Raw genomic sequence first — 22,363 nt, 5'->3', positions numbered from 1 at the left:
CTGTCGAGCTGTTCCATAGTATGACCTGTCGCCTTAGATAGGCGAGACATCCCAGTCGTTACCATGTGAACAAATCCTGGAGGCGTTGATATGTAAAGCGTCTCAAGCTGCTGTGTTCAAACATCGGCACGCAAGATGACGAGTTGACTATTCCCTAGTGTATAGCTACTGGAAAGACATCGGTGACTCCTGTAAGATGTAGTCTGCACTCGGACTGACTTTGTTGCACGTGACGTGTTGATGCCTAGGTAGGTAGTAAGTGACCCCCCAACTGTACCCTTCTCTTGCTCCAGTGCACAACCTCGCTCCGTTTTGGCTTCGGTCATCACATCTCCGGTCTTTGAGCGATAGTCAACTCCGGAACTGCTAATCCGCAAAGCGATGGAGGGCACTGGAGACATCCCTATGGCGACATGCCGACTTCTACAACTGCCTGGCGGTATGTCTCCTTTCCTCTCCCAGTTTGTCGCGCATACTGATCCTTTTGATGTAGAGGTGCGAAATGAAATCTACAAGTATCTCGCACAGGCCCACGGCATTAATTTTGGCATACGAAGCCTCAACTCGCATATGCGGCACTACTTACCTGGATCGTCGCTGTGCTGGACTTCGAGCGGGCGGAACACACTTGGCCTTTTTCAAACATGTCGGAAGCTTCGGCGTGAATTCCTACCACTACTCGAGGCGCAGTCGACGGTTGTAATTGGAATGCATCTGGTAGATCAGTACATCGCCGACTTCTTCCCCGATGGTACTGAGGCGCGCGGCAACTTGTACGTTATGGACCGACACTACGGTGTGTCGCTCGAACTAGCTGGACTGCTCCGTCTCTATGCTGGGTCTCCTTTACTGCGGGGTTTCATCAATACACCCTTCCCACATCTACCTTGCCGAGTGATACCCGAAGATCGAAACACCGCTTGGCTGGCCTATGCGATCAAAGCTGTGTCTCTAATGACATACACACATTACGCTTTCGCGTGCGATGGTGCGCACTATCATTTCCACGTCTACTTGACACATGACGCCTTCACTGTCATTGCGTCGGAAGGCGAGACAGATAACCCGGGACAGTATTGGACTAATCTTGTCGACTTTCTGGCACAAGATTGGCGCAAAACGATTGTAATAATTACGAAGGCGCCGAGTGTTTGAACGGAACAGAACAAAAGGATACCTAGAGGCGCGTTGAAAAGCTGACCAGAGATCGTACGGACACACAGATAAGGGGAGAATTGAGTAAAGATGATGATGGATTCTGCCTGTAGCTTCATACCGTACAAAGATTGTTGGAGTTCGTAATCTGACAACGTTATGCGGGAATAATATCAGCAACACTCCTCCAGAAATCGCACCTCATACCCCGCCCAGCCTCCCACGTATAAGCATTAACAAGACTAAAGTTATTCATCAGCCCCGGTTCAGTAAGATAAGTCGTGTTGACAGGTGACCCAATAATCTGCGAGCCAACAGCCAGTACACCGCCTGTCTGGTTGAGATCAAGCTGGTATGGCTCAGCGATCGTGAAAGCGGGCCATTGTGTAGCATCGTTGGTAGCAACGGATCCGTTGGACGAGCTTGAAGAGCCAGCTGCAACGGAAGCAGAGATCGACGGGTTGCCCTCGGTGATGAAGTTACCCCAGATGTTCATGAAGGCGCGTTGAAGGTCGGTGCTTATGCCTGGCTTGCTGCCTAATAATCCGAAGTATACTCCCACATCCGCGCCGTGGGTGGCTGGGAGGGCACTGAACTGGTACTTGTATGATGTGCGATCACCATCAGTGTACGCTTCCGCCATCCAGTATGATGGACACACGAAAGTCAGTTCAGCGTAGAGATTGTTGGCACGCTGCTGCTGTCCGGTAGCTATCGAGCTTTGATCGAGCGCGCTGGGCCCAGTAACGCCGTTCGTCGCGAACTCATCTGCATTGGAAGCTGTCGCGACGTCGCTGATGGGGTAGTAGCGCAGAACCTTTGCGATGTCAGAGTCGGTGAATTCGGGCAGATTGTTGCGAAGCCACGCCGTGAAATCGTCTTCGGAAGTGATTCCTTGCGGCACGAAGGAAGGGCCCTCGTTGGCGTTGTTTCCGATCAAAGCATTCCTTCCGTTCACACGCTTCTCGAGGAGCTGGCTACTTGGCTCATCTTGGACGAACACTCCATCCGTTACTGGCAAGAAAGCCCAGGTTCCGAATGTCGCCGTGCTTGTTACTTCGCTCGAAGCGTTCTGTAGCGTCTCCGTGTCTTGCGACAACAAACAGTCGAAGATGGTGGAAGTCGCATTACCGTATGCGTTGATCATGCAGCCGGCGCGGTCGGCGAAAGCATAGTAGTTCTGTGTCGGAATCCAGTCTTTGTAGGCGTACTGCTTGGGCAGGTATGGGGAAGCAGCAATAGTACTGCGGAACATGGAATCGCCTAAAGAGCCACCGTATGCCATGTCGTGCAGCATGACTGAGCCGCCACCAGCACTCTCTCCAGAAATAGTGACGGCTGATGGGTCGCCACCAAACTGGCTGACATATGTCTGAACCCATTGGAGAGCGAAGAACTGATCCAAAAGTCCCGCATTCACGACACCCTTTCGGTATACCTCGTCAGACGCGAGGAAGCCAAAAGGCCCTAGCCGGTACTGGATTGATACTACAACGAATTTCTTTCCCGTAGTTGTAAGAAGCTCAGTAAAGTCCTGTCGGCCGTTACCAGCGCCGTAGCCACCACCATGGATCCACACGAGCACAGGAAGGTTTGTCGCGTTTGCCGGGCTTTGGACGTTAAGAAAAAGACAGTCTTCTGAGAGTGGTGGTGATTCTGAATCCCGAGGCATACTTGGCATCCCGTTACTTTGGCCGATTTGTGGACATTGCGATCCGTAGGTGTCTGCAGCTATGGGTGTAGTTCGGTTTATGGACGGTGCTTGGGGTCGTTGCCAACGTAAGCTTCCTGTTGGTGATGCAGCGAAGCGGATACTTGGAGTACTAGGTTAGCTGGAGTCGTTCAAGATTACGAGATAGCCATACCCTCTCCAAGCGTTGATACCTGTGCTTGCATTGCTAGAACCTTGATAGATCTCGTAACCTAGGTCCACCTCTAAAGCATTGCTCGTAGTACTCTGTCTGTTACGCAAGACTTCTCGAAACGGCTGAGATTGAGGCAACGCAGCAACCGCGCCCAGAAGTGTGAAAGCACCTGCGATGACAGACGGCAGTAACATGACGCTGGCTGGCGGTGGTAGCTATCTGGTTGAGTTTGTGGTCACCCGTGATACACGAAGAGCTTTTATAGTGCAAGCTGGTTCCGTGTTACGAGTTTCGGATGCGTAGCCCGGACTGCCCGCACTTCATTCAACCAAGCCATTTACCCTCGGACGTTAAATCGTGCGCCGTGCCGGAGTGGACCAAAGGTTGGGGATGAAGCCGTCCGTCGATCGATGGCACTAGATGGCGAAGCATCGCCGCGTAAGGACGACTAGTCTTTCCAGATCATCCGTGAGGGGCGATCACTGGCTAATTGTCCCATAACGGCTGCTCCAATCTGCCGAAGACTAGGATGTAAAGACCGTTACCCTCTAGCGTTTGGTACCTAAATCGGTATACGTGGGGAAAATGGCGTCAATGACAAGTGTCAAAAATTCGAGAGAGTGTACGTTAGATTCGAAAATCGGATGCTATGCATACGGTGTCGCTCTCGCTGTACCCTTAGCAGCCGTTTCCGGAAGATCCGGGGTACGCATACCAAGGGATTATGTGGACACTTGACGCTTGTCTACTCACTCGTGTCAATACTGTACCGTTGTCTTTGTTAGCTTCGTACCTGTTTGCTGTGCATAAGGGCATGCAAGCGTGACGTCTACCGTCTGCGTGTGCCGTGTGCGGAGTTAGGTTCGGTCGGGCGCTGATTCAGCAATTGCATCATGATTTCTCTAGCGTGGGTGTGTAGCTCGGGCCATTTGCACCGAAAAGCATCGGAAATAAGTCCAGGATACCAAATTCACGCGTCTTACTGTTCCCGAAGCGTGTTCCTATCAAGCTTGAAGGCCCTGGAGGAGAGACACCATCCCCGCATTCGAGATCCAAAACGCTCCTCGCCTAAAGCCGACCTCACGACCCTTGAATTTTCAATCGCATGGGCTAGGTAGGCCTTCGCTGACCTCTCTCCGCGACTTTGGGTACCAAACCCACACGAAACACCTTGCGGCTGTGAGGGCTCGCGATAGTAGGCCATATGGCTTTCAGTGCTGAGCATAAGCTCGCTGCGATAGCCCCGGGTCGGCACCTTTGCCTCAGCTAGATCTCTCTATTGACGGCACGTCCTCCAACAGGAACATCGTACTTCACTCGCAACACTTTTCGCATCTCTGGCCTGATATCTTTCTGAACCTTCAAAGCCATCTCGACTTTTTCAAGCGAACCTACTTGATGACATGGGTGCATGCAACCGATTGGATTGAGTAAGCGAGGCACTCTCATTGGCAGCTTCGACTCTGCATCTCTCGACTCAGCCACCACGTCGGAGGATACGGCACCAATAGCTCCTTCCCTCAGTCTGACAATAGAGGCTGAGCACAATTCCGATATTATTATGGCCTCAGCCGTCTTCTCTTCCCTCACTTGCCTGACAAGGCCCGACTTGAACCCTAAGCTTTTCCCTCCTTGACCCTGCTACTTTTTGTCGCTACGGCAAGCTAAACAACACCATGATCTTCGGCGGTCTTGAGCTTGTTGCAGGCGGATACCTCATTCACCGGCATTATCGAAAGAAGAACGGAAAGGAGCAGCTTGAGGAAGAGGCTCAACAGCGACGCCATCACACATTTCCTGGTGCCAACCCTGCAAAGCAGAATGGCTGGAATACTCAGGCCCACCACCGCCCTCAACACCATCCACACACGCAACAGCAGCAACCCGTGATACCACAGCAAAAGTACGCGTGCTATGCTCCAGTACCGGCACAGCCTCGACCGCAGATATACCAGCCTCAATTCCAACCCCAGGCTCAAGTTCAGCACCACACCCAGCACCAATCGCGACCGCACGCGCCTCCTCACACGCAAAGCTTCAACATCCCACGGCGGCCTGTACCGCAGCGAAAGCCTCAGATCATCATCGAGCCCTCTCTCCAACGCACCGACTCCTTTGCGACGATATCGCGCATGCCCATCGCGAACGGCTCACGGCCACACGACGTCACCGAGCAGGCTAGCCCTGCGACTGGCCTTTCGCCTATACCACAACATGGCGTCTATGGAAACGCGGGGTTTTCGGTGTCGACACCGGCATTTGGAGCTACGCCTACATCGCCAGGACTAGTATACGAAATGGCTACGGGGCATGAGGACGGTGCTGGTCAGACTGTGGACGATAACTGGGAGACGTATGGCCGCGCGAATGGTGGGGGGCTGCATTATGCGCCGACTGTGTCTACTGAGCTGGGCGAGCGCGATCCACCGCCGCCCTACAAGCCTTGATGCATGCGCCAAATACGCCAGGCCCAATCTTTCTTCTTTTCTTCTTTCAGGGAACTCTTGGTTATTGTACACTTTAATGCACGTATTGAACACGTACAATCTACGGTTAAAATATGCTCTTTCACATAGTGCTTTCGTAGCTCGAACTGCTACCGCCTTGGTAGATTCATTCATGGCATCAACGAGCGAAGCCTTGCGCGCAGACGAGGGCACCTTCCCACACCGATCGCAGAAACACTCACTTCGTGATGTTGGTGCACCTTCTGATTGGGTGGACTTCGCCTCAAATGCTTTCGGCTAGCTGCAGGCGCCCGCATGTCGTCTTCGTTCTCCAGCCTTCAGCCTTCGGCCTTCCTTCATGTTACCTCTCACTCAAGCATTAGACACCGGTCTACTCAGCTTCCAACGACGCTCGGCATATACTTGATAACTAGAAGCGTCGCTCCATCAGCGCACGATATTGACGCGCTGGAGGTCTTGAAGGGCTGCCTTGGGGCGAGATGGAAGACATGACGGCAGATCTGTGTTCACGCTGTTCCAGCATTCCGTGGGATCGCTTGGAGCAGGAGCATTGGGGACCGCTCTGGATGGATGAAAAGCCAACCTTAGGAGACCTCCAGACCTCGTCCTGCAGGGTGTGTCGTCTCATCATTTCTACTATTCTGACAGGTGCCGAACAACACGTTCCCCTAGAATCCCGTGTGAAGATCTTTTGGGATTCAAAGATTCCAAATGGGGACGATTGCCTGGGGTCTATTCTGTTATCTACAGAGCCAGAAGGATCTGTTGCAGAGCTGATTCTCACGACCGACGAGTCTATCGAAGAAGACATGACAGCCAGCTACAAAGTTGCCTCAAAGCGCGCCGACTTCGCGAAGATTGATCGATGGCTCGAAGCTTGTAAATCGTCACATGAGTCCTGCAAATACGAAATAGCTGTCCAACTCTCCAATCTAAGAGTCATCGATTGCATCAAAAAAGTCGTCGTTGACGCACCAAAAGACTGCTCATTTGTTGCGCTTTCCTACGTATGGGGTAGACTTCCCGCGGATAATCACGTCCTTGGATCACCAATCGCGTTCCCACCGACAATAGAGGATGCAGTCGAGTGCACTCAGAAACTTGGGTATCGGTATCTATGGGTTGACAGATATGTAAGGCTGCGCAAGTGCTTAGCCATACCGAGCTAATAGATCAGTGCATCAATCAAGAGGACTCTCGCAATAAAGGGGAACAGATCAGCCAGATGGACCGGATCTATGCCACTGCGAAGGTGACCATTGTTGCTGCAGCGGGCGCGGACCCCTCATATGGCCTTGTAGGCATCAGTAGAGATTGCAATTGGCCATTGTCAGATCGAGAACCACTAGGAAGCTCCCGATTCCTACATCCTGTTCCTAAGGCTGCTGAAGATTACATCGCACAATCGACTTGGTTCTCAAGGGCTTGGACATTACAAGAAGGATATCTCTCGAAGCGAATTCTGTGTTTTACAGAACGCGAAGCAGTTTTTGTTTGCAAGTCGTATTCTTCGACAGCAGAGTTCACCCCGCGTACTTACGGATCAATTTCCAAGTACCAAAGGTCATTCACAAAGAACGCCACAAGAATAGCGTTGAGTTCCCAGATCAAAAGTCTATCTGATGCAAGTAGCATCATGGCGACATACTCGAGACGGGTGCTGGGGTACGATTCCGACACGCTAAGTGCTATTACCGGTATTCTCAATGTCTTAAGAAGACGTGATCCGCCGATCTATCATATCTGGGGAGTCCCTTTCACCATTACCCGAGGACCGGACGCTGCTCACAACACCGATTGCACCGTATCCGTTTCGTTGAACTGGACGCATTTCGAAAGCAGCCGTCGCCTTCTTGAGCTCCCGAGTTGGTCAACTCTAGGATGGAGAGGGCGAGCGGACCACGAATTTCGCGAACCAGAAATTACACCTCATTTCATGATCAAGTATTGGTCCGGCGACAGATACCAAGACCTTGGTAACAGTACCTGTAACCTAGACTATACATACTGTTCGGATGCTACTCATCGGTCTCAATACCTAGAGATCACGACGGATTTCGTACAAGTCGAGCTACAGAGGCAATGCCTCGGCGACGCAATCAGTTATTTCCTCAGACCAACTTTTATCAGAAGAAAGGAGGTTGAGAAGGTGGAGGAGGACCGGCCGAGCCAAGGATTGGAAGGTCCACTGTTTAGGGTGTTTCTGAGCGATGAGCCCAGTTTTGATGATACTTTACCCGTCCTATGCGCCACGATGACTCTACTTGATATCGTCTCTGATTCTTGGAGTTCCTTCCAAGACAAAGATCCCCTTTTCCTCTTTTTCCAGAAGAAAGCAAAGTCTTACGAGCGGGTCGGCGCTTGCAAAGCCTACTTGTATTCCATTGACTCAGAAGGAAAGAAGTCATCGATTGCAGATGACCTCTGCGAATTTATTCCATCTGGGGAGGAAGGTGCTTGGGATCAAGTCGCTGAGAGACGTACTTTCCTTCTTGGCTAGACAGCTTCGCACACAGTTTTGCGCTTCAGATGATACTTTTTACCGTGATATAATCTTCTCGCAAACCTAATGCTTCTTCGATCATTAATGCACTTGTGATCATAGTGGCTATGCAACATCATCAATGTTGCTCAGCCTCGTCCGGATTGGGTAAAGCGGCAAATGGCCTGGAGCGTCATTTCCCGGCTTGAGCAGCTGCTGCCTGCCAGCCTTTCCCACCAACTTTCATCTCAATATATCCTACTTCGACTGCAGAGTACATTCTTGTTGGATTTAAAATCCCTTATGGCCGCATTCTCGCGGCCTGTGCGACGCCTCCCTCTGCTGATGTCCTGCACCTTACCGCTCTAAGCGAGTTGTTGTTCTCGTTTTCCGCAACGTAGAAACCCACATCGTTACGTCGAGATGGATAGCAGCTTCACCATGGGAAGAATGACCGAACGGCTGTCAACCAAAAACGAGGCTCCTACGTGCGAGTGGTGTGCGCCTATCAATTTCGTCAACCTAGAGAAAACCGAGCCAGATGTTCTTTCTTGTGTTGCTATTCAGCATCCAAGATCTGTCACAAGTCTTCACAACCCGGCACTGCCCTACTTGTCAAATTCTGCAAAACGTACTAAATGTGCACCGCTCACAGTATGAATCCGCTAGTGTGTGGTAGCGCCGCGCCATTCCCGGACTGGGCTTCATGGGGACGGTCGAATTCCAGTACACAACTGGAGACAATTACAAAACGTTAAAGCCCGACCTGACGATATATGATGAAATGGCTACGCCGCGGCGCCTCAAAACACAGTATGCACCAAGACGTATTTACTTTAAGTTAGCCAAGACATGGGTAGCGGCGTGCAAAGAGTCGCATCCAGCTTGCACTACTCACTTTTCAAGAGAGCTCAAGGGCCTTCGTGTGATCGATTGTGTTACGAGAAATGTAGCTGCAGCCCCAAAAGACTGCATATACGTTGCTCTTTCGTACGTTTGGGGGATGTCAGGCATCTGCGACGATCCAAGTTCTTATACACTACCGGAACGGTTGCCACTCAGCGTCGAAAACAGTATCGATGCAACTCTAATGTTAGGGTATCGATATCTCTGGGTTGATAGATACGTACGTTTATTGCTTGCAGTCTTCTGAATGTTACGACTCACGCGATACCTAGTGCATCGATCAAATGAATGCTGCAGACAAGCATCACCAGATAAACCAGATGGGCGATATCTACTCTTCGGCAGAGCTCACACTTATCGCGGCAGCGGGCGCAAATTCAGCTCATGGCCTGCCTGGCGTCGTAAGCGAACGCGAACGCTTTGAGCATGATGTTGCGATCGGGCGTCTAAGATTTGTCACCACGTACGGGTGGGCCATCGATGAAATATATCGTTCAGTCTGGTCCTCACGCGCTTGGACATTCCAAGAAGGATACATATCAAGACGCAGGCTGTACTTCACCGACACCCGGTTGGTTTACATCTGTGAGACAGAGGTCTACTGCGACGCCGAATGGGGCTGCATGCCCACAGGACGTGAAAGTCTAGCACACCTTGCCGAATGTCTTCCCAGTATATACTCAAAAATGGGCCTTGCCGCTGGTATCCTCAGAGAATACACACGCCGTAATCTCACATTCAATTCGGATGCACTGAATGCGATAGTCGGCATCTTGAACACACTCAGCAAGGGCAGAACGCCTATTTTCCATACTTGGGGAGTCACCTTTGGCAAGATTCCCATTCCAAAGACAGTTGCCCAGAATCGCATAGGTGTACCTCTGATCAAGACACAGAATGTATTGGCCATTGCATTACATTGGATCCACACCTCCCCGTGCCATCGACGGAAAGCGTTTCCCAGCTGGTCTCCACTAGGCTGGGAGGGGTAGTGGACTATGTTGATCTCTTGCCGCCCGTTATCTCAACTTCTTTCCACGTCAATTTGTGGAACGATGGTGAATTTATTCACATATCCAATGCAAGAGAAACAACGCTTCGGCAAGTCGAACCTGATGGTCTGGATAAGTCACGGCATCTTGAAATCACTACAAAGCTCGGTTGGTTAGAAGTTCGCCATTTTTCCGCAAGCGAATTGCTCTCAGTCAATGAGTCAACCCCCGCAGCCGATCTAGACTATGTGCTGCTTCCAGGATACCATGTGCGAGTCCCGGGTGTCGATGATGCTGAGGTATATGTCAATGCGATGCCATGGTGGGACTTGGAAGCAGATCCTTTACTTGGTTCAACCCGAGTGCCATGCGCAATAATTCCGGTAGGTCACCGGGAGGTGGTCACACCCTACCTAGCCCCTGTCGTAAGAGAAACACAAAGAAAGATCGTACTTATGCTCCGGAATCACGGAACTCATTACGAACGGATTGGTTGTTTCGAATACCCATTCACATACTGGAACAATCGAACCATCTTCAAAGTCGAAAAGGGAACTCTTACATCGAGGGATGGATGGAATATGGACTACAGTAGTGATAAGACGCTCGCCAGGGTCTTCAATGAACCAAAGATGCAGAGCTTTCTACTTGGTTAGCTCAAGCGCGCCTGAGAGGGTCTCTACCGATGTAAGCTTGATAGGATATCCTGGCGTCGACACATAAACTCTGCGATGAGGGTTCTGGTGAGGGAATGAATGCAAAACACTAAACCGCGATTATAGATACAATTCTAGCGCGGCCATATTCGCCAGAGTCCTACGTACACCCATTACAATAACACGAAAGCGGCACCGCACGCCTGAAACTCGAAAAGAAGACATAGTATCCCAGTGATGAGAACAATACTACTCAATCCCTCAACTAATCCCCCAATAATCCCCCACCCTCCACCTAACCGCCCACTCCTTAACCGCCTCAAAATCCCTACAAACCCTCTCCGTCCCCCACCCAAGCGTCCCAATGCCTAAGTCCCCATCTTCATCAGGCTCAGTCTCTGTGTCTTCTAGATTGGTATCTGCTGCGCACATGAGAGCCTGGCGCAGGTACTCGAAGCAGTGCTGGATGTGGTCGGGGTCGTCATGCTCTTCGGGAGAGCTGAGAAGAGCTTCTATGAAGGGGTTTTGCGTGAATGTGGGGGTGGAGGGGTACTCATGATCGCTGGAGGGGATATCAATGTCCATGTGAGGTGGGCCGGAGTGGGGGAGTGAGCGGTGGGATTCGTGGTGTTGGAGTTTGGAGAGGAGGTAGGACTTTTTGTAAAATTCTTGTCGGAGGCCGTGCTGGGCTTGGTAAGCGAGGTGTTTTGATGCGGTAGTAGGGAGAGAGAGCTTACTAGACAGTGCAGCTCATGGAAGACTGAAATCGATTTAATCTCTTTCGCTAGCTTGGGGTGTATAACGAATGCTCGTCCTAGCGGTATGAGGCTCTCCCACATCTTCTCTGTCTCCATACTAAGTCCGCCGGCGAAACTTTCATTGAGCGACCAGACGACTTTCTCGATCCTGCGGTGTGGACTGCCATACGGCGCTGGTGCCTGGTCAGTAACGCGACTAATTCCACACCAAAAGACCAGCTTGGGAAACGAGGAGTCAATGAGAGCTGGAGAGGAGCTTACTAAGGTATCCATCGATTTCGTGTTCCGCATTGAGCAGTCTGATGAAGCCGAGGCCGATTGAAAGGCCTAGAAACGCGACAAAAATGTATCCATATACGTGCAAGAGGCAGGAACGAAGCGATCGACAAGGTACCTTACCGAGCAAGAGCTCTTCATCTGCACTGCATTCTTCTTTGCGAATAGTGGAGCTTGAAGAGAGGCATGCATCGCTTTCGGCATCAGTGGAGTGGTCAGATAAACGGTGATACGACGAGGTCTTCTTTGCAAAGGGATTGAGGTTCGGCATTACGGCAACTTGCCAATACACTTAACATGCAGTGTGGAGCAGACTCAAATACTTCGGAGAATTGATACGATATTTACATATCAGACGAATAGATTAATTCTATTGGCGATTTTGGGGATTGTATTCAGATCCTAAAATGGTAAGCCCTGGGACGCGGGAAGGATCAGCTTAGATTAGGGCGACCAGTGGGGAAAGCAGTAAGGACAACTTGATTTGGTACGTTATTAAAGCGCTAGCCCATTAATTTTCCGCGCTGGGCGCCATGACGCTGCCGTCACCAAGGGGTATCATACAATTTCTCGCCATTCGTAAGGAAGTTTGAAAATCAACGCCACCGTACCAGCCAAGTCCAAGGCCTAGACCGCCAACTGTTGGATCGTCGTAGGTTGCAGAGATTGGGTTTGCGGAAACGATGCTAGTTCAGCTTCTTGTTGCCGACTGTAACCTGTTTGCCCTGGCTGCGCTGGTATCGGAGGAAGCCGAAGACAGCGGCGGCGACGACGCCCATCATAAGAATGTTGCCTATAGAGTTGTTAGTTTACCAAATCGATCGGTACGCGAGTGAAATGTCATCAGCCAACTCACCGAGTACGAAGCTAACGATACCGCCAGCAAGGTCCACGAGACCACGGAAGAAGTTAACCACGAGGTCGATCATCTCCAAGACGAAGTTGAGGGCAAACTGGACCGTCTTCTGAACTAGCGCGCCGGCAGTGGTGATGAAGGACCAGACGAGCTCGACCATGGACGAGACGAGATCGCTGAGGGCGTTGACGATGGAAGACATGTTTGTTCGATTGGACTTGTGAGTAATGGCGAGTAGTGTGGTGTAACAGGCCTGAGGTGGAGTAGTTGATGGTGATAGTGGGGTGTAGTGTAAGAGAGACGGCTGCGTCTGCCAGATATGCAGTGTTTGTTCCTGTGCGACAGTGCAACAAGGCGCGACTTCCGTTAAGACAGTTTGCTTGCTTCCCAAACACGGGGATGACGCGGGGCCTACGTTAACCCAGGCAGCACTTCCTGTTTCACATAGCTGTTGCCGTGGATGTGTAGGCCTGCATGTTGCCCGCTTTCCATGGGCAGCCCGGTTGGCTATTCGGGTGAATAGCCGTTGTTGTGGTGAGATGTGACGTCACCCGTGCAACGTGTGTGAACGCCTGTTTGTAGCCAACGACAAGGAAGCATGACGAATCAGAAAATGGAGGAGGAGGAGCGATGCTGATTGGAGGAATTAGAGAAACAACGAGACGAAGAAATGATGAAGGCTCGGTTAAGCTTGGAGAGGTTGGTACACTGCGAGGAAGATCCATGAACTGGCTAGTCGCGATGGCCTAGAACATGTGCCTCATAATCTCCTCACGCAAGGTTACCTGACCTTGAGGACGAAGAAGGTTGTTTGTACAAGGCTGTTCATGTTTGATATACGCGTTGTTGGAGAGTTTGTCGTCGGCGCTTCTGGGGAGGTGCAGCCCTGCTTGCGTCATGGCGGCTCGGCTTAAAGCGGAAACTTCGTCCCACCGCGACTTCCGTATCACGGCACCGCAACACAATGTCAGGCACACTCGACAAGCTCCTCGCAAAAGGCAAGGCGAAGCTCTCAGAATTTACTGGGCAGCCTTCCGGAGGCCATCACCAGCAAGGCCACCCGAACCAAGGCTATCCGGGCCAGCAGCCTCCCCCGGGCTACCAACAACCCGCTCCAGGCTATCAGCAGCCACCACAAGGCTATCCAGCGCCGAATCCAGGGCAGTACTCTGGCAGCCAGTATCCTCCGCAATACCCACCCCAAAACCAGCAATGGGGCCAGCAGAATCAACAGCAGAATCAATGGGGCGCACCCCCTCAGCAGCAATGGGGCCCGCCGCCTCCGCAACAGCAGCCCTTTGCGCCGCCCGTTCCCCAGGGTAGCAAGCCCCATACTCCACAACCTGGCGGGCCCCCACCTATTCCCCAGAACCGACCGAACTCCGCGCAGCCTCCGCCGCCTCAGAATCTCCCTCCGCCGCAGGGCCAGAGCGTGTACTGGAAGCCGTCCTTCGACATCAAGACACCCGTGTCGCAGAACTTCCGGCACGAGATCGGCGACCATGGCTGGGGCAATAACGAGAAGCAGATGTACACGGACAAACCCGAAAACTCGTTCCATCACGACAACCGCCTGATCGTGCGCGCCCTCGTACAGAACGGCAGCTACACTTCTGCGCGTTTGACCTCACACCAGACGCTGTCGCGACCGCGCGGATACTTGACAGCGACCTGTCTACCTCCGTCCGCACCAGGCATATGGCCTGCATACTGGATGCTGCCTGCAGACCCGTTCAAATGGCCGACTGACGGCGAGGTCGACCTTGCGGAGAGCTGGAACGGCGAGACGGAGAACCACTCGTGCCTACATTGGGGCTCCTACACCGGCGAAGATGCTCAAAAGCATCGCGTTGTCAAGACGCCTCTTCCAGACCTTGCACGGCAACCACATACCTATGGCTTCGCTTGGATCGAAGAAGAAGGCATACCCGGGTGGAGAGGGCGCATGATCTGGTACATCGACAACTACCCAGTCATGAAGGGTTGCATTCCAGAGGGCACACGCCGCATGGAAGACTTTAGAATTCTCATCAATATCGCCATGGGCGGGACTGTGAACCAGGGAAAGCTGCCTGCTGAAGGGTACTACGACTTCGTCATTAGCGATCTCAAAATGTGCGAAGAACCCCATGGCGGATGGCAACAATTCGAACATGCGTGGAACAGCACGCCTGAAGGCAAGGCGATGTAGCAAGGCTTGGTAGCAGCTACCTAGTATATCACATTTGGGTCTCTGCCCGATATCACTCCGTTACCAGTGACCTTTCTATCCTTTCACCTTCTCGAAAATGTCCGCTTGTGCACAAGTCAGAATCGTGGATCAGGTCGTCGAGGAAATGCCTAGTCGAGCTTAACAAATGGTTTCGAAGGAGAAAGAAGCGCTCAGTGATTTCCAGAAGCACTGACCTTTCCTGAAGGCCAACTACTCCTTCCACTACTATGACTGCAGGCCGGATTTAGCACAGTAACCAGCAGCCCTACCACCTGTTTGTCAACTCGATAACCATAACACGAAGCAGCTCCACTACGGTGTTCAGCAAGTATGTCGACCGACAAGGACATGGCCTCAATGACTACTTCTCGCCCAAGGACCAGGTTCATGGACCCGCCTGGCGGTGAGCAACATTTACCTTATTACTCTATCAATTCGCGCTAATTTGACCGAAGAGCTACGGAACAATGTCTACTTGCTTTGCAAAAATGAAGACATCGTGGACATGAAACGTCCCCAAGACAGCGACCCTGGCCTACGGATCGATCGCACCCGCCATCAATTCTTAGGCCTAACTCAGGTCTCGAGGACGCTCCGAAGCGAGTTTGGGGCTTTATACCGCAAACAACTTCAACTCCGGGTGGACGCACGTGACGTCTACGAATACCTCGCAATGGCCATCGAGGCGAACAGCTGGGTGGAGGGAGGCGTCAAGACCTTTGTATACCCGATCTTTGCCAATATCATTCTTGATCTTGGCCCTGGGGTCAATGATCGAGACGATTGCTTTCTGGACATCCTCCCGCTGCTGCGGATACGCTCCAAGAAACCATCCTTCATATGCGAGTTCGACTTTCCACAGAGATTGACACCACCCACGTTCCAACCGACCCCGGCCAACCCTGCAGCCAGCTTGTATCAGAAGTATACAGCGAGTTGCTTATACAAGATCTGAACAAGATTCTCGCTGGGCCAAAGATATTAGCAACGTTCAGGTCGGAAGACAACAATGTGGATGCCGCCATTCTTCATCTCAAAACTCTCGGTGTGCGAGACCTCAGATACTTTAAAGGCCCTTATTCAGTAGTCTCGACGCTATATTTTGATCTTTGGCTTACCGAAGACCCTCCGTGGGGTCCAGGCGCGACACAATCATTCACTCGGCGGGCCTCGAAGCGATGGAATTTATCGAAAATACTGGCTTGGCTGGTGTTCGCCTACTGAACGTCCGGACGAATTCCTGCAAGCCCTCTGATTGGTATAGATGGCTGCATCCTGGAGCGCCCAGATGAGGCACCCAGCGCAAGACGCCCCGCTAGCCGAAAGGGCTCTAGCGTTTCGTGTCCTTGTTGATTGCTTGTCACCACTTGACTTCTCTGCTGTCTCACCTGCGACTTTCACAAATTTCCAAACGACTACAGCAAACATCTTTTGTATTCATCGTCGATTCCACTTTTGCTCACTCATTTCAACGCTATCAAAATGTCCACGTCGACGTTTCTATCGATGCCTGGCGAGATTCGCAACCGCATCTACAAATACTGTATCGAACCAAAAGCTATACAGATCCCTCGCATGCCTAAGCGCTCAAAGAACCCCTACGAACATGCCCGCTGCGGACTGTACGGAAGCCTGCGCAACGTGTGCAGGCAAACACGCGCGGAATTCGGACCCATGTACATGGCCAAGACGGTCCTTGTTATCCACCAGGTCACCGCGAATGAGTTCCTATATTCTTTCTACCCCGAATTGAGGAAACAACAATTAGTTGCTAGCGAACAGCTTCAGCGCGACCGCCCGACCGACAAGCTCCCTGTGTCGACTGGCGTTCCTGGCGTGCAAGGCAACATCCAAATCATCACGTACTTCGGCCTCCGATACGACGCAACACCACTGGTACGTCTTTGTACAATGCATCCCGCCTTCAAAGTCGCTTTCAAAGATGCTAGCGCGTGTCTGCATCTCGCTTCCTCAGTCAGGAACTTCTTCGTCACAATCTCGTCCGGCGCTTTTCGTCCGCACTTGAAGCGTGTACTTGAAAGGATCGAGATTATCTGCAGTACCGTACCTCAGATTTGGTTTACTTTCCACTCCAGTAATGTAATGGAAAAATTCATGGCGCGTGTCGGGAAGTTGGATCCACGGCAAGCTCTGATTGAGATGGGTGCGCCGCCCATGGATACGTTTGCTGTTGTCTTCACGGATTGTACTGGAAGTGTGGATAAGCGCTCCGATCCGCAGGCTTGATTCAGACATTACTTTACGTCCAGCGCCTTCGTACCGGCGTCCAAAGATATCTTCGTCGCATATAGGTTAGCAGTCTGGATTGTGTCCCCATCGAGGTTCCGATTTTGCAAAAGAACGTGGTTTCCTAAAAGCATGTACCAATTCCCAAACAGTCAAGCGCGTTTGCACCCTGATTACGTATTTCACGTGAAGGTGAAGCCCCGCACCCGTAGACCCCACCAGTACATGCAGGTACCCGATAACACGCGCTACTCATTGCTTGGCAGTCGTACCGTGATTCACCTGGGCGGGCGCTTCCCTCTATTCTCACTTCACACAAACTCTTCCCACTGACAACACAAGCTCGTAGATATATCACCTATACCTGTACTTCGCCCTTTACAGTCAGCCATCCGGTACTAACCTTGACAGCAATAACCCAGAAATGGACGAGGAGTATCCGCTCATGGCCTGTGTAGAAGCGCAAATGCGGGGTGTCACCATGAGCGCATCACACAGTCGCTTTCTTAACCTCCCGGGTGGTGCGTACGTCCTCTCAACTATCCGGAATCCAGCTGACCCATTGCCTACAGAACTTCGCAACAAAATCTACGGCTTCTGCGTCGATGCAGACCCCGTTCCACTGCGTCTCCGTCACGATGATCCGATCAAACCGGTAGGAGGATGGCGCTGCTTTACACAGACGTGTCGGCAAATCCGAAAAGAGTTCCATATCATCTACATGACCCATACAACGTTTCGCCTAGAATCCACTTACCACTACGCCCGATACATTCGCGATTTTTATTCACCAAGGGATGAGGTCACGATGCTGCGCTACCGCGGACACATCATCAGTGTAGTTGGGCATAGCCGCGATGAGAATATGGGTGTGGACGAGTTCTACGATGCAGACATCGCCCGCGTAGTCTCGCTTGTCGCGCGCTCACCGAAGGTTCGCTTTACCTTCGAACTCCAGAAGGATCTAAAGAAATACTTCACGGCGGCAAATGGCATCGCACAGGTCAATAGTATGCTCTCGTTGTTCGCTGATTCGTCCGACTCAAAGTGGCACGACATGGCCAAGTCGATCAAAGAGATGAGACTCAGGGTTCGCACCAATCACTGTCTACTTCGAATTACCATGGACCAAGACATGGCTAGGATGTGGAAGACTGCGGTTCATGAGATGTGGAACGAAGCAGCTCAGCCCACGCGTGGCATACGTGAATTGAGGCTCGCATGGCCTGACCCGAACCCGCAGGAGCGTTCATATGGGTATCGGCACAAGTTTTGGTTCAGTGACGATGAGGATAAGACTAAAAGTTGTATTTGGCGATCGTGAGTAGTATGCAGAGGGGTAAGGGGATGGATGATACTCACACGCTAGCTTTGGCTGATAGCTGAGACATGCGTCCAGGCAGCCTGGTGACGTCTTCGAAATGTATGGCAAGGTGCTCTGGATTATCACTCAGCAGTTCATCTTTCATTATGAAAGCGGCTATTTCATGTCGTCCTGAGTGGTCATTAGGTCGGGTGCGTCAACACGGAGGTACACGCACTCGATGCCACGAACTTGCAAAATAGATAGCGCTTTGCAATTCAACTTTAAACTCCCGATTTCATGTCCATCTCGACAAATACTTCGTCGGCCGAAGTGGCCAAACATTCTTACAATGCCCCTCTATCGAAGCATGAACATCCAGTCCCTTTCTCTTCGTCCAGCCCACACTCTCGGCAAATTTGTCAACGAACCCCTCATCGCGAACCATCACTTCAGGGACAATGACCTCGCTAGTAAGCCGACCAGGTGCCTTCCCGCTCTTAAACACAACCACAACTCTCACTATGGAAACGCCGTAGTCGAGACTCCCTCTTCCAGCATGTATCACGACTTCCGCCACATCTCCACTTCCAATGCAAGTCACCCAACGCGGATCATCAAAGTCCAATATGGAATCGAGCTGCACTTTCATTGTCGTCGGCTGCTTTAGGTAGTCATGACAGGGCCTGAACGATATGGAGGTTGATCTTCCAGCGGAAGATTCGCAATGCCGGATCCGCAGCAAAGGTAGCGCATCGAGTCTAAGACGCTCTACCAACGGATCCTCGATGATCAGGTCAACGCGTCTAGGCACGTGTTCTACTGGCCGAGAAGGCCCGTAGACAAAGTCGACGTAGCGGAGCCAGGGCTTGATGCTGATAGTGAGCTCTTGTTGGCGGAGAGCTAAGGGCCGGTACTCGTGTCGCATTTGGCGGCATACTTGGCTGGGTTTCATCGTCTGGAACCAAGCGGATGTGCTGTGAATCCATGTCTCATAGAGTACAGGTGATTTGAAGAGTTCGATGTGGCAGTGTTGGGATGATAACACGTATTCGTAGATCTTGTTGCGGAGTTCTGGGGGGTGTTGGCAGTGAGACTTTTGTGTTTCTGCAGAGACTTACCAGCTGGTAACAGTAGAAGTGGTGAGGTGATGGGCTCTGAATCGCTTGCTGTAGAAGCGAGCTTGGGTACATCCCGGCGCTTCTTCATCTTCCTAAAGACGTGTACCAATTGATTGTAAGTACTTCTTGGCGACGGATTATCGGAGTCGATGGTATCGGGCATTGAAACGTTCATGGAGTGATCTCTTGAAGTCATCTTCCGTCAGTGTAGGCGACAGTTTCTACGCAACAGGCTGAGCCAGAGCTGTGACTCTTTGTGGTTCCTATCCTTGATGGATGTCACACCGGCATGAGGCGCAGTTGTGGGGCTCGAGTAAGCGCTGTCCCCAATCCGGCGGGGATAGGTGCATGGCTAAGCGAGAGACCCGCGGTTGAGAGTATCGACATCATCTTATGCATGGCTTCCAAATTCATGGAGTTATGGTTGTTGCAACGATGAACGCAAACGCATTTGTAGACTACCTAGGTAGATGACGTCACAGCAAACGCGAGACCCTATGTTTACGGTACGTATTTCGCGTCTGTGTACAAACAACGACAACAGCAACACCACCTGCGTAGCATCCATAACCTCACCATGGATAGCTACGCGCCCGAACTCTCGATGCTTCGCCTGAAGCGACGCCGTAACGACGAAGCCCATTTACGCAGTGACCTTCCGCGAGCGAAGAAGGTAGCAAATAATCCAACAGAGACTTTCAACTTCATTCGTCTCCCAGCAGGTCAGCACATCGAGGTGCGAAATGTTGCGCAGTGGAGAATTGACATTTGTTCAGAGCTTCGCAATCGGACCTACGAGTATACTGTCGCAGAGGTACCCTGTCAGCTACTTTCGCCCGTCCTGCACCAAAATCATCGACCTCGTGATCAATGCGCCGCGGGTATCGCGTTGACACAGGTCTCTCACCAGGTACGATCCGAGTACCGACCAATGTGGCTTAAACGCGCCAAGTTCGTCATCGATTGGCACTCTGTACACGCGTTCCTCGAGAGCTTTTACCCGAACGATAACGAGTACGGCAGCGGTCCCAAGAAGCTCATCGTACAGTACGAGCCGGCTTACGATTGCACGCTGGAACGTCCGACGGAGATCATTCATCTAGTGCGATTGGGCCTGACTTTCAAGGGATTGGAAGTACGCGTTGTTAATTTCGATGAACGCTCTCCCGCCGGTACCTCTATCACGAAGCTAGTACAATATGGTTCTACATGTCTCGAGACTGTCCAACAAGACACTGCTCTGGTCAAGGAGGCGAAGCGGAAGTGGCGGGTTGCTGTACAGGAGTACGAGGTGAAGAGTGTAGCCATTACTATGCAATCCTTGGACGAAGATGTGGATGTACATGTTAAGGTCAGTAGGAAGTTCGCCTCAACGATGGGTACTGGAGGTCTTGATGGGCTATGGGACGAGATAGTGGTCTCATAGACCCTCCACCGGTATGATGTAGGTGAGAGATGGTGCGATTCGTCATGGAAGAAAGAAGTCGAACGTAGCCAAGAAGTCAACACTACCTTCGGTTTTGTTGACTCTCGTCTGTAGACTGATGTAGCCTGGAGTGCGCCTGTTCAATTCTACTTTTCATATGAGGTGCGCGCATGGCAGGTGGGGCCGCGGGCAATGAACGTTTTGGGTTAGCGTGAGATTGGACGCCTGATTGAACGTGAAAGCTCCAGGCACGCCGGGACGCTCGCCGACTCCTACGTGACTTGCATTGACGAGGGCCTCGATATTTGATAGAAGCACTTTTATTCCTCAATAGAGCAGGCCCTCATCATGTCCGATACTCCTGCCGTTGGCGACACGTTTGCAGCCATGCAGCTCCACGATGCCGCGGCTGCCTCCGTTTCAACCAATCGACACCATTTCCGCTTCCTAGACCTGGCTGCAGGTAAATGCTGAGCATAACTTCCTCGAATGAGATCAATCTATTAATCTCAACTACAGAAATTCGAAACCGCATCTATGACTTTGCCGCTGAGGCACCCCCGAGCAATATCATACCCAAGCCTGGCAACGGACCCACTATCGGTCTCATCCAAGTCTGCCGACAAATCCGAGATGAGTTTAGAAAGATCTACATGCAGAATGTCCCCTTCACAGTCCGAGACAAAGACGTTGTGGATTTCGCGATAGCATTCTTTGAGACTAGTCACGCGGACCAGCAGGCACCCATCGGGCAACATCCCATCCATGTCTTCTATCTCTATCCGCCGTCCACGAATGTGGACATACTACCTCTCCTAAAACTCAAGATGGCGTTCCCGCAAACCGAGGTCACAATCATACCAGATCCTGCAGAAAACGAAGAGCATTTCTATACCCAATTGAATTGTGAACACATAACGCACGTCCTGGAAAATACGTCGCCTGCATTGAGACATGATATTCGAGCATCCAAAATTTCCGAATTCTGCTGTCATCACGATAGCAGATTCTACTTGTGGTACAAGCTGGGTCATGTACCCCACGGTGTCGACATGACATTGGATCGGGAAGGGGTAGCTTTCGCGAACCAGATCTACAACATGATAGGTGTTAAAGATATGTATGGAATTCATCACGGCGTTGCATTTGAAGGCATCGATGTGCGCAATTCCAACAATTCGAGCCGGGCGGGAGATGTAGAGAAAGGACTGAGTTAGAGAGTGGTCGGCTTGAGCACCGATGGATCAGGCCGGCTTGGATCCTGACACCGTTGTACTGCTATTAATATTGCAGGTTCTATGGTTCCAAAAATGAAGGTTTCGTCAATGTATTCATAGCTCCATACAGGACAGAAACACTTCGTTGTAGCACTCCACCTTGATTCTGCAATGCAGTTTTGCATACTCTGCGTAGCTTAAGAATACATGATGGGTTCCTTGACCACCGGCATGAAATGTCATTGTCTGGTTACCATCTAAATCATCTACTGGTACTGCGATGACGTAGAGCGACAAGCCAATCACCATTTCCACAACACATAACATACCTATCAGACGCAAAGGTGCTCTCGAACAAGATGCATCGCAATCATCAGAGGACTCCTCCAGTCAAAAGAAAATAGATCATGCATACTGCTATCT

General features: G+C 51.4%; 12 protein-coding genes across 12 annotated transcripts; 9 read left to right on the top strand and 3 right to left on the bottom strand.

Moving 5' to 3' along the window:
* Positions 1-1,246: 1,246 nt before the first annotated feature.
* On the bottom strand, positions 1,247-3,456 carry BKA58DRAFT_172334 (acetylcholinesterase precursor). The gene is made up of 2 exons (XM_046165210.1): positions 3,021-3,456; positions 1,247-2,969 (listed from the first exon to the last, which is right to left on the bottom strand). The coding sequence occupies exons 1-2, from the start codon at positions 3,212-3,214 to the stop codon at positions 1,313-1,315; spliced, it is 1,851 nt and encodes a 616-aa protein (XP_046025030.1). The 5' UTR covers positions 3,215-3,456; the 3' UTR covers positions 1,247-1,312.
* A 1,015-nt stretch (positions 3,457-4,471) lies between these two features.
* Positions 4,472-5,717, top strand: BKA58DRAFT_172317 (uncharacterized protein). Its single transcript, XM_046165208.1, has one exon. The coding sequence runs from the start codon at positions 4,697-4,699 to the stop codon at positions 5,465-5,467; it is 771 nt and encodes a 256-aa protein (XP_046025029.1). The 5' UTR covers positions 4,472-4,696; the 3' UTR covers positions 5,468-5,717.
* On the top strand, positions 5,718-8,049 carry BKA58DRAFT_172318 (heterokaryon incompatibility protein-domain-containing protein). Its single transcript, XM_046165209.1, has 2 exons — positions 5,718-6,621; positions 6,666-8,049. Exons 1-2 carry the CDS (start codon positions 5,968-5,970, stop codon positions 7,986-7,988), a joined length of 1,977 nt encoding a protein of 658 aa, XP_046025028.1. The 5' UTR covers positions 5,718-5,967; the 3' UTR covers positions 7,989-8,049.
* Positions 8,050-8,524: 475 nt separating this feature from the next.
* Positions 8,525-10,025, top strand: BKA58DRAFT_172311 (heterokaryon incompatibility protein-domain-containing protein). The gene is made up of 2 exons (XM_046165207.1): positions 8,525-9,096; positions 9,149-10,025. Exons 1-2 carry the CDS (start codon positions 8,677-8,679, stop codon positions 9,866-9,868), a joined length of 1,140 nt encoding a protein of 379 aa, XP_046025027.1. The 5' UTR covers positions 8,525-8,676; the 3' UTR covers positions 9,869-10,025.
* Positions 10,026-10,785: 760 nt separating this feature from the next.
* BKA58DRAFT_439723 (uncharacterized protein) lies at positions 10,786-11,829 on the bottom strand (the record flags this gene model as incomplete). Its single annotated transcript, XM_046173707.1, has 3 exons — positions 10,786-11,208; positions 11,262-11,455; positions 11,682-11,829. 3 exons carry the CDS (start codon positions 11,827-11,829, stop codon positions 10,786-10,788), a joined length of 765 nt encoding a protein of 254 aa, XP_046025026.1.
* Positions 11,830-12,244: 415 nt separating this feature from the next.
* BKA58DRAFT_315745 (uncharacterized protein) lies at positions 12,245-12,616 on the bottom strand (the record flags this gene model as incomplete). The annotated part of the gene is made up of 2 exons (XM_046167538.1): positions 12,245-12,351; positions 12,415-12,616. 2 exons carry the CDS (start codon positions 12,614-12,616, stop codon positions 12,245-12,247), a joined length of 309 nt encoding a protein of 102 aa, XP_046025025.1.
* Positions 12,617-13,350: 734 nt separating this feature from the next.
* BKA58DRAFT_172293 (concanavalin A-like lectin/glucanase domain-containing protein) lies at positions 13,351-15,055 on the top strand. Its single transcript, XM_046165206.1, has one exon. It carries the CDS (start codon positions 13,379-13,381, stop codon positions 14,603-14,605), a length of 1,227 nt encoding a protein of 408 aa, XP_046025024.1. The 5' UTR covers positions 13,351-13,378; the 3' UTR covers positions 14,606-15,055.
* Positions 14,782-15,845, top strand: BKA58DRAFT_172285 (uncharacterized protein). The gene is made up of 2 exons (XM_046165203.1): positions 14,782-15,029; positions 15,082-15,845. The coding sequence occupies exons 1-2, from the start codon at positions 14,957-14,959 to the stop codon at positions 15,579-15,581; spliced, it is 573 nt and encodes a 190-aa protein (XP_046025023.1). The 5' UTR covers positions 14,782-14,956; the 3' UTR covers positions 15,582-15,845.
* On the top strand, positions 15,845-17,052 carry BKA58DRAFT_172291 (uncharacterized protein). The gene has a single exon (XM_046165205.1). The coding sequence runs from the start codon at positions 16,109-16,111 to the stop codon at positions 16,871-16,873; it is 765 nt and encodes a 254-aa protein (XP_046025022.1). The 5' UTR covers positions 15,845-16,108; the 3' UTR covers positions 16,874-17,052.
* Position 17,053: 1 nt separating this feature from the next.
* BKA58DRAFT_172287 (uncharacterized protein) lies at positions 17,054-18,336 on the top strand. Its single transcript, XM_046165204.1, has 2 exons — positions 17,054-17,394; positions 17,446-18,336. Exons 1-2 carry the CDS (start codon positions 17,298-17,300, stop codon positions 18,195-18,197), a joined length of 849 nt encoding a protein of 282 aa, XP_046025021.1. The 5' UTR covers positions 17,054-17,297; the 3' UTR covers positions 18,198-18,336.
* Positions 18,337-19,709: 1,373 nt separating this feature from the next.
* BKA58DRAFT_384498 (uncharacterized protein) lies at positions 19,710-21,004 on the top strand. The gene is made up of 2 exons (XM_046170272.1): positions 19,710-20,019; positions 20,074-21,004. The coding sequence occupies exons 1-2, from the start codon at positions 19,875-19,877 to the stop codon at positions 20,721-20,723; spliced, it is 795 nt and encodes a 264-aa protein (XP_046025020.1). The 5' UTR covers positions 19,710-19,874; the 3' UTR covers positions 20,724-21,004.
* On the top strand, positions 21,004-22,137 carry BKA58DRAFT_420770 (uncharacterized protein). The gene is made up of 2 exons (XM_046172752.1): positions 21,004-21,186; positions 21,243-22,137. The coding sequence occupies exons 1-2, from the start codon at positions 21,072-21,074 to the stop codon at positions 21,938-21,940; spliced, it is 813 nt and encodes a 270-aa protein (XP_046025019.1). The 5' UTR covers positions 21,004-21,071; the 3' UTR covers positions 21,941-22,137.
* The last annotated feature ends 226 nt before the right edge of the window (positions 22,138-22,363 follow it).

Source organism: Alternaria rosae, assembly GCF_020736505.1.
Source record: "Alternaria rosae strain MPI-PUGE-AT-0040 chromosome Unknown BKA58scaffold_5, whole genome shotgun sequence".
NCBI classification, from domain to species: Eukaryota; Fungi; Ascomycota; class Dothideomycetes; order Pleosporales; family Pleosporaceae; genus Alternaria; species Alternaria rosae.
This window is presented reverse-complemented; position numbering and strand designations above follow the sequence as displayed.

Bases quoted from the DNA above. Each gene is read 5' to 3' on its own strand.
- BKA58DRAFT_172334 (XM_046165210.1), bottom strand. From the start codon at position 3,214: ATGTTACTGCCGTCTGTCATCGCAGGTGCTTTCACACTTCTGGGCGCG. The intron at 2,970-3,020 runs GTATGGCTATCT...TAGTACTCCAAG, and splicing joins GGTATCAACGCTTGGAGAGG to TATCCGCTTCGCTGCATCAC.
- BKA58DRAFT_172317 (XM_046165208.1), top strand. From the start codon at position 4,697: ATGATCTTCGGCGGTCTTGAGCTTGTTGCAGGCGGATACCTCATTCAC.
- BKA58DRAFT_172318 (XM_046165209.1), top strand. From the start codon at position 5,968: ATGGAAGACATGACGGCAGATCTGTGTTCACGCTGTTCCAGCATTCCG. The intron at 6,622-6,665 runs GTAAGGCTGCGC...CTAATAGATCAG, and splicing joins ATCTATGGGTTGACAGATAT to TGCATCAATCAAGAGGACTC.
- BKA58DRAFT_172311 (XM_046165207.1), top strand. From the start codon at position 8,677: ATGGGGACGGTCGAATTCCAGTACACAACTGGAGACAATTACAAAACG. The intron at 9,097-9,148 runs GTACGTTTATTG...CGCGATACCTAG, and splicing joins ATCTCTGGGTTGATAGATAC to TGCATCGATCAAATGAATGC.
- BKA58DRAFT_172293 (XM_046165206.1), top strand. From the start codon at position 13,379: ATGTCAGGCACACTCGACAAGCTCCTCGCAAAAGGCAAGGCGAAGCTC.
- BKA58DRAFT_172285 (XM_046165203.1), top strand. From the start codon at position 14,957: ATGTCGACCGACAAGGACATGGCCTCAATGACTACTTCTCGCCCAAGG. The intron at 15,030-15,081 runs GTGAGCAACATT...ATTTGACCGAAG, and splicing joins GTTCATGGACCCGCCTGGCG to AGCTACGGAACAATGTCTAC.
- BKA58DRAFT_172291 (XM_046165205.1), top strand. From the start codon at position 16,109: ATGTCCACGTCGACGTTTCTATCGATGCCTGGCGAGATTCGCAACCGC.
- BKA58DRAFT_172287 (XM_046165204.1), top strand. From the start codon at position 17,298: ATGGACGAGGAGTATCCGCTCATGGCCTGTGTAGAAGCGCAAATGCGG. The intron at 17,395-17,445 runs GTGCGTACGTCC...CATTGCCTACAG, and splicing joins CTTTCTTAACCTCCCGGGTG to AACTTCGCAACAAAATCTAC.
- BKA58DRAFT_384498 (XM_046170272.1), top strand. From the start codon at position 19,875: ATGGATAGCTACGCGCCCGAACTCTCGATGCTTCGCCTGAAGCGACGC. The intron at 20,020-20,073 runs GTCAGCACATCG...ACATTTGTTCAG, and splicing joins CTTCATTCGTCTCCCAGCAG to AGCTTCGCAATCGGACCTAC.
- BKA58DRAFT_420770 (XM_046172752.1), top strand. From the start codon at position 21,072: ATGTCCGATACTCCTGCCGTTGGCGACACGTTTGCAGCCATGCAGCTC. The intron at 21,187-21,242 runs GTAAATGCTGAG...TCTCAACTACAG, and splicing joins CTTCCTAGACCTGGCTGCAG to AAATTCGAAACCGCATCTAT.